Source organism: Heteronotia binoei, chromosome 11 (assembly GCF_032191835.1).
Source record: "Heteronotia binoei isolate CCM8104 ecotype False Entrance Well chromosome 11, APGP_CSIRO_Hbin_v1, whole genome shotgun sequence".
Taxonomy (NCBI): domain Eukaryota; kingdom Metazoa; phylum Chordata; class Lepidosauria; order Squamata; family Gekkonidae; genus Heteronotia; species Heteronotia binoei.
The window spans coordinates 19,972,756-19,988,539 of record NC_083233.1 but is presented as its reverse complement, the minus strand read 5'-3'; the positions used below and the strand labels follow the sequence as shown (position 1 = coordinate 19,988,539).

Sequence of the window (15,784 nt, the reverse complement as noted above, 5' to 3'; positions counted from 1 at the left end):
TTATAGTTATTTATTGTAATTATCTCTATATTTTCTGCTAATAAAAAAGAGCTATCATATATTGATTCAAAAAATTCTTTCTAATCATCTATCTCCCCCATTTTCCCCAGTTTCAGGTTATACTTTAAAAAACCACCAAATGTCTCTTAACTCTCAATTGCTTTTCAATATAGTCTTGAAACTTCTTCCATTCATCTTTAAATTTTTCTGCATCACTGTCTTTCAAGATTCTAGTAAGTCTATCCATTTCACTCCAATGTAAAATTTTTAAAATCCAGTCCCGTTTATCTGGTATTTCAGCTTGCTTCCACCTTTGTGCAAACAATGTTCTTGCAGTTGACAACATATACCACACCAAAGTCCTGTCTTGCTTCGGAAAACTTTCCATTTGTAATCCTACCAGAAAGGTATCTGGTGCTCTTTTAACTCCATATCCCAAAAGCTTCGACATCTCTTGTTGGATCATTTCCCAAAATCGTCTTGCTTTTTCACAAGTCCACCACATATGGTAAAAAGAGCCTTCATGCTTTTTACTTTTCCAACACCGATCAGATGCCTGCTTGTTCATTTTTGCTAACTTCTTAGGTGTCATATACCACCTGTATTGCATTTTCAGACAGTTTTCTTTTATATTATTACATGTCGATATTTTCATAGAGTTCTTCCATAGGTGTTCCCATGTCTCCATTGAAATTTCTTTATTCATATTTATTGCCCATTTAATCATTTGAGATTTTACTACTTCATCTTCTGTAGACCATTTCAATAAAAATTTATACATCTTTGCAATCAACTTTTCGTCTTCCCTAATAGCACTTTTCCCATTTCTGTCTGATTTTGTCTTATACCTGTAGTCCTGATATCTTTATCCACTAAACTTTTAATTTGTAGTCTCTGGAACCAATTAAATTTGTCTTGCACTTCTTCCTCCGCTTTTAATTCTACTTTGCCACCCTTAATTTTTAGCAATTGTTTGTATGTAACCCATTTGTCTTCCTGTGAGTCAGAAAACCATTTTATAACTTCCGTTGGTACAGTCCACAGTGGTTTCCTCTCATCACCATATTTAAATTATTTTTTCCAAATATTCATCAAACTACTTATAAAATGATGCCAAAAGAAACCATCCATCTTCTCTTTCCCTTAATACAAATATGCATGCCAACCAAATAGATTTCCATGACCTTCTATCGCCAATAACTTCTGGTTGGATAAGGTTATCCAGTTCTTGAGCCATACTAAACATACTGCTTCATGATATAATTTAAGATCCGGCAGTTGAAAACCACCTTGTTCTTTTGCATCAATTAGTATTTTCCTTTTAATGCATTCATCTGCTTTTCAAGCTCCATGTAGTGGGTTTCTTTTTCTCCATTCACCCGGATGAAATCTCTGTGGAAGTTTTGGCTTCCATATGTACATGAATCTGAAATCTGACTTCCTGTTGTTGCGGTAGCTCCCACAACTCCTGCAGATTTTCCACAATGAGTTTCTTTCAGCCATCCTGGAGCAGGTTGGAGGAAGTTAGGTCTGGTATACCCCCCCCCCCCCAAGAGCATTATTAGCTACAGAAATGAACCTACTGGTGATCCCCAGCTGGAAAGACATCCAGCTGTTCTCAGCCAGAGCCAAGACTTTTTTGACCCTGGTCCTCACCTGGTGGAACTCTCTGTGGAATGACATCCGTGCCCTGTGGGACCTAATGCTGTTTCACAGGGCTCATGAGGCAGAGATGTTCCACCAGGTTTTCAGTTGAGGACAGTGATGGGTTCCACCTCAGCTGGCCACCCCCATTTCCTGCCTCCCTCCATGAAGCTATGGCACAATCTGAAGTGTTTAGCACCATCTGGAAATGTTTTGTGTATTATGCCATTGTTTTAAATTGTTTTACTAATTTTAAATGTGTTTTATTGTTGTTCACTGCCATGAGCCTTGTGGGCACAGGGGAGGGTGGTCTAAAAGTTTAATTTATAAATAAGCAAACAAACTTGGCTTAAATTGAAGTTCCTTACTGAACTAGGAAGGTTTTAATTAAGCATCACTCCAGATAGTATCAGACCATTTTACTTTGTTGTGCTTCTGTTTCTGGACAGTGATGAAAGGTAATTAAAGTTCACATCTTTGATCCAAAGCACATATAGATGCATTTGGTCAGAGTCAGGTGCTGAACCTATGCTTCCTTTGAAATATATTACACAATAGTTCAAACAATCCGCTGCACACAATTCAACAGCAGCTTTGTCTCTTGGTCACTGTAACCTGCTGGCAGGTATGCCTCAAGGCTCTGTTGGGATTATGTCCTTTTTTCTCTCTGGGAAATATCTTAAAATTAATTCCTGAGTCACAGACAACTTGTGCTACCAATAACTCTAACATCATTTCAATTTGTTGCAAGGGTTTGACAAGAGATTCTGTATATATGTGGCTAAAGTAAGTATGTTCAGGGGAAAAAACCTTTTATGTTGTGCAAAACAGCATAGGGGTCCTTAGAATGCAATTGTATATTTCTTTATTTGCATTTTGCTCCATAAATGTATCTGTTGTTATTGGCTGAAAGGTGGATATTATATAATCCCAGATACATGAAGCCTGCGCTATAAAAGAAATGACACGCTAAAGCAATATTGTGTTGCCTTGCAATGTTTGCATATATTTCAGTAACATTTGATTGGGAGCTGTTCATGTATTTTATTTTAAAAAAAAAATTGGGAGTTCATGGGTTAGTTGTAAAGGGTCCACATCTCTACAGTCATGGGGGGTAGTAAGATACTCTTGAATTGAGTTGTCATTTTAATGACTTGAATTGAATTGAGTTGACATTTTAATGTCTGTAATTACTGTTCCATCAAGTTTCTTTACTTTGTATGTCTTTATAATACTGTTTTAGACTTTGGCCTCAGCAAAGAATCCGTCGATCAAGAAAAGAAGGCCTATTCTTTCTGTGGTACTGTGGAGTACATGGCACCTGAAGTTGTAAACAGGAGAGGCCATAACCAGAGTGCTGATTGGTGGTCATTTGGGGTTCTTATGGTACTGTGTATTTCACTATCTAATTTTACGTAATGTTCAGATATGCTTCTTGGTGTTGCTTAGGAAATTTTAACTATTTATTATGTTGCTGAGGTCATATTCTGAATAAACCTTTTCAGTTTTCAATGGGGTTGGGTTTCCTAGATTGGACCAAAAAAAAAATCCCCTCATTTCATAAACTAGCTGAAAATGCTGCAATCTTTAGAATAGCACTAGGCACAGAAAGCCATATAAGTCTGGATCCTGGAGATCCATTCCCTTGGCAGTCATACTTTCCAGTACAAGTGTCCTTCCCCCAACTCTGGAGTCTTTTTCATCAGGAAATATTCTTGTGCCAGAGGAAAGCACAACTAATAGTGGAAACAATGTGTGGGATCCAACTCAACAAGCTCTAGTATAGTATGGTAGTTGAATGAAGATTATTGTATGCCTTTATAAGTCTATGGTATTAATCAGGGTGTGAACTGGCAGAGACTAAGAGAGAAATCTTGGGGTCGTGGTTAGATAACCCATTGAAAATGTCAAGACAGTGTGCAATTGCAATAAAAAAGGCCAACCATGCTGGGAATGATTAGGAAGGGAATAGAAAACAAATCAGTCAGTATCATAATGCCCCTGTATTGATGGTGTGACCTCATTTGGAATACTGTATACAATTCTGGTCACTGCACCTCAAAAAAGATGTTATAGCATTGGAAAAAGTGCAGAAAAGGGCAACTAGAATGATTAAATGGTTGGAACACTTTCCCTATGAAGAAAGGTTAAAACACTTGGGGCTCTTTAGCTTGGAGAAACGTTGACTTGGGGGTGACATGATAGAGGTTACAAGATTATGCATGGGATAAAGAAGGTAGAGAAAGAAGTACTTTTCTCCCTTTCTCAAAATACAAGAACTAGTGGGCATTCAATGAAATTGCTGAGCAGTCAGGTTAGAACTGATAAAAGGAAGTACTTCTTCATCCAAAGGTTGATTAACATGTGGAATTCACTGCCACAGGTGGTGGTGGTGGCTACAAGCATAGACAGCTTCAAGAGGGGAATGGATAAGCATATTGAGCAGAGGGCCATCAGTGGCTATTAGCCACAGCTTATTGTTGGAACTCTCTGTCTGGGACAGTGATGCTCTGTATTCTTGTGCTTGGGGGGGTACAGTGGAAGGACTTCTAGCCCCACTTGTGGACCTCTTGATGGCACTTGGGTTTTTTGGCCACTGTGTGACATGGACTGGACGGACCATTGGTCTGATCCAGCATGGCCTCTCTTGTATTCTTATGGGTTTTTTGAGCAGGAGTGCACAGGAACGCAGTTCTGGCTGGCTTGGTATCAGGGGGTGTGGCCTGATATACAAATGAGTTTCTGCTGAGCTTATTCTACAAAAAAAAGAAGCCCTGGTGTTAATGAGTAACACAAACTCCCAGACAGTTTGCAGCTTTCAGATTTTTCACATCTGAAATACTATTTTAGCAGATTACCACTGAACTTGTTTTTCTATTTTAACTAGCAGCACATAGGCTTACCAAAACTCTTTAATAGAAACACATTTTACTGGCTCTTTGGAAACCCAAGGTTAGTTAAAAAAACTGTATGTGCTCATTGTTCGTACTTCTTAACTGTTTGGGTTTTGTTTTTTCCAGTTTGAAATGCTTACTGGTACACTGCCATTTCAAGGCAAAGATCGCAATGAAACCATGAATATGATACTCAAGTAAGTATATACTAAATTTCTTGCAAAGTGATGTATTGGGTTTGGGGGGGGGTGTCTCTGCACAGGGGATTACCTTTTCCTTTTTACTTCAAGTATGGTAAGAGCCTTCAGTGGTTGGTTCTGAGAAAGGAGGGTGCATGCATCTTTGTGATATGGACTCTTAATTGTCACAGAGAAGGGGGACAAAATCTTGCCCTGTCAAAAGAATAGCCAGCTAATGAAAGTATTGTGGAGTATAATATTTCTAGTGAATTGGATTGACTGGAATGGATTAAACAGAAAAATGTTATGCTATGTATGTTGTAATATGGAAATTAAATAATCCCTCTGGAATTATTTGGATTGAACTGCATACATTCTTCCCCCGTTAAAAAGTATACTTCATAATTTGCAGACTGCTTGCTCTGAATTAATCTCAGCTGATTTGATTGCTGAGCGCATTTTGACAGAATACTTCTTTCCCCCTAGAGCAAAACTTGGAATGCCGCAGTTTCTAAGCCCTGAAGCTCAAAGTCTTCTGAGAATGCTGTTTAAAAGAAATCCTTCCAATAGGTTAGGTAAGTATCATTTAGGCATTACAGGAACTAATGCTCTGCCATCTTTTGTAGTCTTCAGAGAACACATTATATTTTTACAGAGCAAAACTGTGGGCTATATATGCTGTTGAATCAGTCACCTCCATGGCTTTTACAAGTGATTTACATAGAGCAATCTTTTTTGCTAAATTAAGAGTTGTGGCCTAGGCCATAACTCTGTATTGCCTTATTTAGTTTCACAGCATCCTACTGTAGGGTTAGGTCACTGTTAATCCAATTGGAGGTTAAGAAAGTGAGGCAGACAGAACTTTCCCAAAGCTGTCTGAGCAAGGTCCAAGTCTGATACTGCTTGCATTGGATTACATTGCCTGTAGGTATAAAGGACCTTAATTCCATTTAATATGATCTTGCAGTATCCATTAAGTAATTCAGTGTTGTCCTAAATACCTCAGCTGCCACAAAGAGTCAGCATCAAAGAGGAAGGCAAGGTATAGTGTGGGATTTAAAAATGAGAATTATGCTTACAACCTAACTCATCAAGCACCTTGCCTTATTCACTTTTTGAGTTCTAAAACTGGGTGTGCCAATCTGTTGGTGGTCTTGCCTAATGACATGATCCATTATATGCTGTAGTTGTACTTAGGAGTATGGACAGATCTAAAGTGTAAAGAGACTACATAAGACAGCCCAAGGATCAGCTGTGCCGGGGGAAGCAGACTGTTCCCTGGGCTCGGCTTGGGGCCACTTTCTTGTGCAGCCCTTTTAAACTGGGCTGCCAGAGAAGCCATCCCAGCCAAGAACTGCATGCCATGCGGTGCTATCTCCCTATGGCACAGCAGACCTTGGAGTTGGCTTCTCCATACCAGTATTGGGATCAGGGATTTTTTGGAAATCCTGAAATTTTTGGGGGGTCCAATAAACCCGAATCCAAAAATACCAGTTCAAGAAAATTGCAGTGACAAAGAAGGGCCAAGATAGAATTGTTTGGGCTGTAGTAAGAAGAATGCTACTGGTGGTATCCTTTTATAGGCACGTTGGAGCCAAAGAACCTTGAATAAAATCTCAGAGGGAGTTTATTGGGATACCATGGCAGCTGAAGTAACACCAGCTACTGCCTGCTACCCTTGTTAAGAGGATGCCAAGTCTTTGTGTGTGCGTTTTTTAAAAAAAAATAATGCTACAAGGCAAGGATATAAATTCACCTGTGTTTAACTGAGTATAGCAAATAAACTGGTTATTCTGGAATTGCAGTGTACTGAACTTCCCTTCAAGCAACTAGTTGTTTTCAACTTATGATGAAACAGTCTGTTTCATCGTAACTGGCCACCATTCAATAATGTAGCTCATGCAGTTCATGTGACTGAGTTGACAGTTAAGAGTTTCATGAAATCCTTTCAGATTTCTTCATTTCTGATCTATTATACAAAGTACTGAAATAGCATGTAGTGCAAAAGTTGAGCAACATGTGGAAAGATAAATGGTGCTGGGCTTCTGATTAGGATGACCAGTTTGATTTGTAGTGGTGAGGGAGAGAGATAAAAGCATCCACAGCACATGGATTCACAGCATCCATTTCGCTTTGTTTCATTTTAGTTCACCTTGTAAAACAGGCCTGGTACATAAGAGGGTACAAAAACATGCATAGGCCTAATTTGGAGTTTTTATTTCATTGGATTCATATGTGCTCTTCTGTATGTGGAAGGCATCTTCCATTCACAGAAGTATGGTTTAGTTACAGCTTTGCTTGAGAAAAAAGGAATTTAAATCCAAAGATGCCATGCAGTTTGTTCCACAGAGGGACCTTTTGAGCAAGTGAAAGCTTGAAAGTGACTATGAGATCTTTTATAATGTAGGGTGAACTCTTGTGCAATTATGCATAAGACAGCATTAGCAGTTCTTTTCTCTCTGCTCTGTTTGTTGGATCCAACTCATTGTCATTTTAAATGCTATAGGTAGAGCTGAGAGAATGAGTCTGAGGATATAGAACAAATCTGTTGTCTGTATAAATACCGATCATGTATTTTCCTCTCAGCTTATGTACTATATTGTGCATATTCCCCATATATTCCCCATATGGATGAATTTTGTGCCAAAGTTAGAGAAAGTGTCCTTGATTCTGATCTTAAATGATTATTTCTTTACATTCATATTTGATTTGCAGCAAGTAGTTTCATATTTTGTATTTTCGGTATTTACAGGAGCTGGTCCTGATGGGGTTGAAGAAATTAAGAGGCATCCCTTTTTTTCTACCATTGACTGGAATGTGAGTGCATTAAAGATGTCTAGTAAAGCATTGTTGTTCTAATGATCTTCTGTTCTTAGAACTGAGTAGAAAGGGGAAATATACTGAATATTTGTAAGTAAGCATAACCTGTCATTTTGGATTAAAGAAGGAAAAAATTAAGGGAGATGTATTATAGTTTAAGGTGAACAGAAGATGTTTTCCTTCACTTAGAGATGGTTCACAGTAAACACCTGCAGTATTTTTTGGATCTCATGATGATAGTTACGCAGATGATAAACGGTAGCACCTCAGAAGCAGACAAGCAGTCTTCAGGAAAGACTCATATGGGTAGCTGTGTTGATCTGAAGCAGCAGAACAAAATTTGAGCCCAGTGGCACCTTTAAGACCAATAAAGTTGAAGAAAGTTGTATCTGAAGAAATGTGCATGAATATGAAAGCTTTTACACCTTGAAAAAAACTTTATTGGTCTTAAAGATGCCACTGGACTCAAACTTTAGTTTTCAGGGAAGCAAACCCTTCCTAATATGTGATACTGAAGCCTTTATTAGGCATTTGTTCATAGGAATCCAGGTAGTAGTAATATAATCTCTGTTCTTCAAATAGCAATGATCATGAGTTAAAAATAAACTAAAATAAATGAAATAAAACAAAAGGTCAGGAGCATAAGAGGCAGCTGCTGCTAGCCTGATGTCATCTTCTTCCCACTCCCAAAATGTTTCAGTTTGGCTTTTTCCCTTGTTCTAGGACTTGAGAGATAAATCAGCCCTATCTGAATGTTGCCTTACTTTGTGGATTTTTCACTTGATTTTTTGGCCATGTTCAGAATTAGATAAAACGAATAGAGAGCCTGCAAGGACTTAGCAGGGGAACCACATTTTTATTTCCCCCATTATTCCTTTCCATAACAGTCCCTATAGCATCTCCCTCTTTCCTGTTTCCTTCTCTCCTTTTCAGCCTACCTTTATCTCCCTTTCCCTCCTTCTCTCCTAGCAGCCTCTACCTAGAAACTGTGGCTGAATCACACAGTGCTGGGTGTCTTGCGAGGCCCAGTTGCATGGCAGGAAACCTATAAGGGCTTATGGGGGGAATTTCCCCCCTCCGCGTATCCCCTTCTCCACACTATTTCCTCTTTCAGTTTTCCTGACACCCCTATACCCTCAACTTTCCCTGCTTCCTTGTTTCTTTCCTACTTGCCCACTAATCTCTTTTATCTCTTCTCGTTGTCTTCAGTTATATTAATTATTTAATTTTACCCCAGCTTTCTCCACAATGGAGATCCAAAGCAGCTCACATATTTCTCACAGTAACCCTGTGAGGAAGGTTAGGCTGAGGCTGTGTGACTGGCCAAAAGTCCATCTAGTGCGCTTCCATGACAGAGTGATAATTTGAACTGGGGTCTCTCAGATCCTAGTCTGAAACTCTAACCACTGCTGCGTACTGGCTTTCATAAGTTGGCTGCTGTTGAACAATAGGAAGCAGCAGGTCCTGGGTTTGCCACACAGTAACACAAGTTGGGTGGTAGCCATTCACCTGATAGTTGCTGGCTGGTCTGGTCCCAATGAGTCCTCCCTCAAAGGCCAAAATAGCCTTGGAAAAGGTCCTGGTTCTTTCTCCTGCCCTTTTCTGACAGAAACCAAGACTTGAATGCTGGCAGTAATGTTACTGGGGCCTAGCCATAGCCCAAATGGTCACTAAGGGTTCCTTAAAGTTTAAATGCTGCTTCTGTTATTTGGGTCTTTTAACCTCCTCAATACATTTATTTTAAAAGATTTCTGATCTTTCTACAACTTGTATCTTTTTTCAGGGATGTAGAAATAGCTGTCTTTGTTTATTCATAGTTCAAGTCTCTGGATTTAAGTGGGTTTTGTTGTATTGAGAATTAGATACATTGATGATGCTTTACAAGGTTGATAGCTTTACAAGGATTTAAAAGAGAAATATTTTTTAAAAGGTCAAAGTGAGGAAAATAATGCATCAAACCTACTAATACAAACTAAAATCTAGGCTGCAATTAAATATGTTTGCGATGAGATCAGGCCTTGGAAACCCTTATAGTCACAACAGTCTGTAGTTGCCTGAGAAAAATAATACTTCATGGGTATTATATCAATTTCAGAAATTATACAGGAGAGAGATTCAGCCCCCATTTAAGCCTGCTTCTGGGAAACCTGAAGACACGTTTTGTTTTGATCCAGAATTCACAGCAAAAACACCAAAAGGTAAAAAAAAAAATTCTAGAAGACCTTGATCTAGAATTCTTCTCTTCCCCTTCCCTTCTGAATTTATATCATAACTTTGTAATGTGGCAAAATCTGTTATGAACTGGAACATGTCAAATCTGCTAAAGAATAGTTATAATATATCATGTGTAATTTCCTCCCTTTTTAAAGATGTTTGTGGTTTTCCTTCTGCCTGATATTTATCTCTGTGAAATTTTTTCTGTTACCTTGTTGATATGTGAACTGTAGTATCCTAGAAATATAATATTGATTGCCTAACAATTTGAATTTAACCACCAGATTCTCCAGGAGTTCCACCTAGTGCTAATGCACATCAGCTCTTCAAAGGCTTTAGCTTTGTTGCAGCTGCTGCCATAGAAGACCACAAAATCTCCCCCCTCAACAACATATTGCCAATAGTACAGGTAAAGATATATTCACATTTTTAGTTCTGCGTAACTTTATATCTACTGAAATAAAAAAGTCAACTTATGCAGTGACATTTGATTTGCTCTAAGTGCGTGTTAAGTAAATGTGCATCTGTCACTCTTGGCAAATATTGATGCCCTGTGGGAAGCAAAGAGAAACTGGAAATACAGACTTATCGGACTGTGGTCTTTAAATTCTAAGGGCCAGTTCACATATCCACCCTGCTGAGGATTTAGAGCATGTGCACACCTTTTTGCCATTTGTAAAAATTTGAAGAACTGTGTGGTGCAGGTGCTGTACATATTCAGACAAACTATCAAAATGCTGTGATATTGGTCTGCATTCAGATGTGGCCGTGAACTGTAATTTGTGAATCATGATTTGATTGTACTCTGGTTGTGACATTCAAATGTACATGTCCTAAACAAACTGAAGTGAGCAGTGACTCATGAAAGCTTGTACCCTGCCACAGATTTTGTTAATCTTTAAGGTGCTGTTGGACTCTTGCTCTTGACAACCTAACACAGCTACCCATCTTGATCTATCTCCGTAGTAGTTAGTTGGAAACCACAATGTGTACTAACTGTAGTTTGTTTGGGTCTCATGGGTATTACATCAATTCACAAACAATAGTTTGTTGGGTAGCATTGCCCCTCATCATGAGTTGGATGTAGTTATGGCAGCATGGTACGGCATAGTGCTTTGAATGTTCAACTAGTATTTGGGACACAATCGAGTCTGAATCCTCATTCTGCTTGCTGGAACATCTTGGGCCAGTAACTCTTTCTCTCTCTTGGCTAACCCACTGCTCTGGGATATTTGTTTTGAAGATAAAATGGAGGAGAGAGCAGCTTCCAGCACTGTGTGGGTTGGCTGTTCCTGTGGTTTCCATTCTCCTCCTTCAGATACACTGCAGAAGCAGCTAATTAATACGTTCAAAGTACATTGGGGAACCTTTACTTTCAAATGTAAAAAGCGAAAAGAGAAAAAAACCCAACCTGAATGAATTCCAAAATGAGGAGTATCCAGTACATAAATACATTGTCAGAAGAAACTGAATAGATGGTTCATCAGAAGATGAATGTGCCTTATTTTCCCTAGAAGTTATAAAAGGTGGACAATTTGGAATGACCCTAGCATTATGTTGTCTTTCTTCTTTGTCCGTTAGCTTAGCTTCTAATTCATTAATAGAAGGAATAGGTGGGACTTAAGTTACATTTTCTGTGGTTAACTTTATCTTATTCCAGGTTTTTTGGAAACATTACATGACAGCTTATGTTTGCTTTTAGCAACTTCATGGAAACAGTGCACTATTCACAGATGCATATGAGCTTAAAGAGGACATTGGTGTTGGGTCCTACTCTGTGTGCAAGCGATGTATCCACATAGCTTCAAATATGGAGTTTGCTGTGAAGGTATTTATGGAACTGCTTACTATGGATCTGATAACTATTTTTTGTGAGCCTTGTGGAATTTACCAACCAGTGTTTTAAAGTTCTTGGAATTATTTCCTTAGCAATACTTGACTACCTGATATGTAGCCTCATTACAAGAACTTATATGAAGCCTCATTACAAGAACTAGCAAATTTATAAAAATTAGATCTAAAACTTAAAAATGGGTTCCCATCCTCCTAAAACCACCTGCTGATAAAGTTGATGAACTGCAGACATTGCAATTGGTGTGTGTGCTTGTTCATGTACCTGAGAAAGTAGAACTACAAACACTGGTATACCTTGTTGGAGTTAGAGTAAGTCTCTAAAGTGCCATAATACTCATTCTTTGTGTCCTGTAAACTGCAGGCAAACACCGCTACTTGAAAATATCTTTTAGGGCCTACTTGAGCCTTTGAGTATAATGCTTATTATAAATTGAAATCAATAAGAGGCCAATATTGTTCTGTATTTTATGGCTCTTCAATCTTGCCAGGATCTGCATGAGCAGAGTGGCAGTCAGATTGTAGACCCTCACTGTGTTGTAGTGTCCTACGTGGATTATTGTGACATGTAATTGTTGCAGTTAAATATAAATTAATGGCTGTCAGCTGATGTAGTCAGTTCTGTGCAGTTTTTCTGCAGCAGTTACTTGGCTTTGTCATTAAAACTATGATTCGGTTCTGGGTGCCTGCCTGCTGGTTGTTCTACAGAGGGCTGCCGTCTGTTACAAAGTAAGATTTCATTTGACTAAATGTTTAACAAAATACAGTAAATAAAATGATTAATGGTGTGTAATAATATATGCCATTTGAATTTTCTAGATCATTGATAAAAGTAAGAGAGATCCCTCTGAAGAAATTGAGATTTTGATGCGCTATGGACAGCACCCCAATATTATTACTTTAAAAGATGTACGTATTATGATTTATATTGTGTTTCAGAAACCAGTATTAAGCACTGCTACAAGTAATGCCCTCTAGCTCACCATTAGAATGTAGAGAAGAAGCCTTCTTGTAACAATTGACAGTATTCTTTATTGAAATTCTCAATAACTTCTTTACAGTTATAGAGTATTTCTATAGCAGTATTAAGTAGATTCCAAATTTATATAAGATACATGAACCAAAGTACTCAGAATAGTGGATGCACTGGCTAGACTGTGGTTTCTTTCATTCACTTTGAGTGCTTGTGCATTGAAATTTTCATCAGTTAAAAAAAAAGATAGGCAGCCACATACACATTTATCCGGGTTAAGGGTTAGGGGCCCTAAAATGTGTATGTGTGCATAAGAGTAGAGTCTATACACCTTATTTAGTGGTTACACACTTGAGGTTAGTAAAGTTTTGCTCTGAAATTATTATATAAGCTTTGAATGAGAACAAGGAACGTGAATGAGAAACGTTTCAGCGAGAACATGTATTCCATCAGGATGAGAAAATGCTGGCTTTGAGTGTGTACGTATGACCTTTCTCCCCCCCCCCCCCTTTGTTTGGGAGCCTGTATTACCATCCACACCCATATGTATTAGATGTCATCAGGTGCCAATAACACAACTCTGAAAAACAGCCTCATCTTCATTATCTGGTGGGTATGCACTCAGTGCCTACCGCTAATTGAGATATGCATATCCATGAACTTGTACATGCTGATGAAAGAGTTGCTTAGAACATGATAAATATGCAGTTGAATCCATTTGAATTTGGTGGTAATCAGGAATAAATCCCTTGTTTTCTCATTTATCCTGTTCTGTGCCATAAAGCAAGCAATAAGTATGAAGTGTAGATTACCAGCCTAAGGTCTAATTTGGAGTGCAGGCCACTGGATTGTGCACATCTTCACTGCCCCTTCCACATTCTAATGTGTCTCCACTTCTTATTCTGAGAAGCTGAGGTTGAGCATTACATGCAGTTAGCGCAGTGGGTTAGATTCAGTATACATGTGTTCCTAAATTTGAGAATTCTGAGGTAATTCTGTGGTCCTTGTTGGTATGTGTTCTGTGTTTTGATGGGTTAAGTGATATATGTTTATTACTTGTGCTTTCAGTACCTTAGGAATATGTGTTATTCAGCTTTTTGTTAATCATCTGCAGGTGTATGATGATGGTAAATATATCTACCTTGTCACTGAACTGATGAAGGGAGGTGAGCTGCTTGATCGTATTCTCAGACAAAAGTATTTCTGTGAACGGGAAGCAAGTGCTGTGTTGTACACTATCACCAAAACAGTTGACTATCTTCACTGTCAAGGAGTAAGTTATGAATACAGTGATAACTTTGAATGCTGTATAATAATTGTAACAAGTTCTTGTCCATGTACCATCTTGAAAAGTATAGTATTAACTTTTGGGGAGTAACCAACACCACTGTCAACTTAGAACCATGTACTTCTTATTGCAGTAGCTGACGATTAGCAAGATACTGGATTGGTTGGTTAGACAGATGTAAAGTCAGAAATTACTATGCAGCCCTGTACATGAAGATTTTAGTGGGCATAGATTGGAGTAACTTTGCATAGGATAACAGTGTTGGTCACTTATATTAGGCAGGTGCCTGTTGTGTTATGTTAATTGTAATACTCCTGTGTCTGAAGTGCTTACTGATGTGTTTGTTTGTTTGTTTTTTAAAGGTAGTGCATCGAGACCTTAAGCCCAGTAATATCTTGTATATGGATGACTCTAATAATGCTGACTCTATCAGAATTTGTGATTTTGGTTTTGCCAAACAACTTCGGGGGGAGAATGGGCTTCTCTTAACACCTTGCTACACTGCCAACTTTGTAGCACCAGAGGTATGTGGAAATTTTTTGCACATATCTCTTTTGACATTTACAGTTGGTTGAGATATATTTGCCTCATATAATCTTAAATAAAAGTTGACATTCTCTGTCATGTTACGTTCTCTGTTCATTCTACATTACCATATTTGTAGAGACCTTTTCCTGATAAGGCAGCTGAAATGTGAAATGCAGCAATTGAAATGTACTGCATTGAGTATTTTTAAGCAACTGTACAAACCTGGATTTCTATATGATTTTTTCTAATGTCTGTACGAGTAGGTAGAAGTTTCAGAAAAGGTAGCTGCTATATTTAAATATTTTCTTCCAACTCACTTCTAGTTAGCTCTGTGCACTGATATAATGCTGTGTTCCTATCTGTTTGTTAGGTTCTCATGAGACAGGGATATGATGCTGCTTGCGATATATGGAGTTTGGGTGTCCTCCTTTATACAATGTTGGCTGGGTAAGAAGCATTTGTTATCGGTTATAGCAGATATGAACATGAACATTCCTCACTTTCATAGCTTTAATATGGTGACTGGTGTGTCATATGAATTTTGACAGCCAGATTCTAAGATCATTAGTCTTGTACTTAGAAGATACTGTACCAACATCCTTACTACTGGCCAAAATCCAGAGAACCGCTAAACTACTTCGGTGAACTTATACTAGCTTTTAGACCCTTTTTTCCTTCTAATAAGGGCTCTGCTGTCTGACTCACAGCTTTTGAAAATTGGCAGGTGGCATGGTGGTTGTTTAGAAACAATGAACTTGCAATCTAATGCAAACATTTTGGATCCCTGCTACCGTTCTTTCTGTGCTGGTGGTGGGGTGCTGTTGGTTGTACATCAACAAGCATAGTGGCTACTGGCTTTGGTATGCACAAAAAGGGAGGAAGACAGAAGGATAGCTCTTTGCTCAATGCATATAAAATGTTTGCTGCCCTGTTGGCAAACTTATTTAAGATTCACTATGACCAGGCAAAGATCCCCTTGGCGCAGAGTGGCAAAGCTGCAGTACTGCAGTTCTAAGCTCTGCTCATGACCTGAGTTCGATCTCGGCGGAAGCTGGGTTCAGGTAGCCGGCTCCAGGTCGACTCAGCCTTCCATCCTACTGAGATCGATAAAATGAATACCCAGCTTGCTGGGGGGAAAGTGTAGATGACTGGGAAAGGCAATGGCAAACCATCCCGTAAAAAAGTCTGCCATGGAAACGTGAAAGCAATGTCACCCCAGAGTTGGTAACAACTGGTGCTTGCACAGTGGACTACCTTTTTTTTAATGACCAGACAAGGTACTTGTAGAAGAGAAAACCAAGCATTAAATGTAGAAAAAAAAGAACTTTTATTGATCTTTTCACCCATCTAAAATTGTATTTTTGCTGTGCTAGGTATGGTTTGATTTTGACCA

General features: G+C 38.6%; 1 protein-coding gene across 4 annotated transcripts in view; it reads left to right on the top strand.

Annotated features, from left to right (window-relative positions):
* Positions 1 to 15,784, top strand: part of RPS6KA6 (ribosomal protein S6 kinase A6) — a 59,286-nt gene that overhangs the window by 31,408 nt on the left and 12,094 nt on the right. For 3 of the 4 annotated variants that reach the window (XM_060249393.1, XM_060249396.1, XM_060249397.1), the window contains 11 exons: positions 2,882 to 3,030; positions 4,665 to 4,735; positions 5,204 to 5,292; positions 7,470 to 7,534; positions 9,633 to 9,735; positions 10,036 to 10,160; positions 11,454 to 11,579; positions 12,422 to 12,511; positions 13,690 to 13,848; positions 14,226 to 14,387; positions 14,762 to 14,838. In XM_060249393.1, coding sequence (XP_060105376.1) covers positions 2,882 to 3,030; positions 4,665 to 4,735; positions 5,204 to 5,292; positions 7,470 to 7,534; positions 9,633 to 9,735; positions 10,036 to 10,160; positions 11,454 to 11,579; positions 12,422 to 12,511; positions 13,690 to 13,848; positions 14,226 to 14,387; positions 14,762 to 14,838 — 1,216 coding nt within the window. The remainder of the gene's footprint in view (positions 1 to 2,881; positions 3,031 to 4,664; positions 4,736 to 5,203; positions 5,293 to 7,469; positions 7,535 to 9,632; positions 9,736 to 10,035; positions 10,161 to 11,453; positions 11,580 to 12,421; positions 12,512 to 13,689; positions 13,849 to 14,225; positions 14,388 to 14,761; positions 14,839 to 15,784) is intronic. The other variant, XM_060249395.1, reaches the window with a different exon arrangement.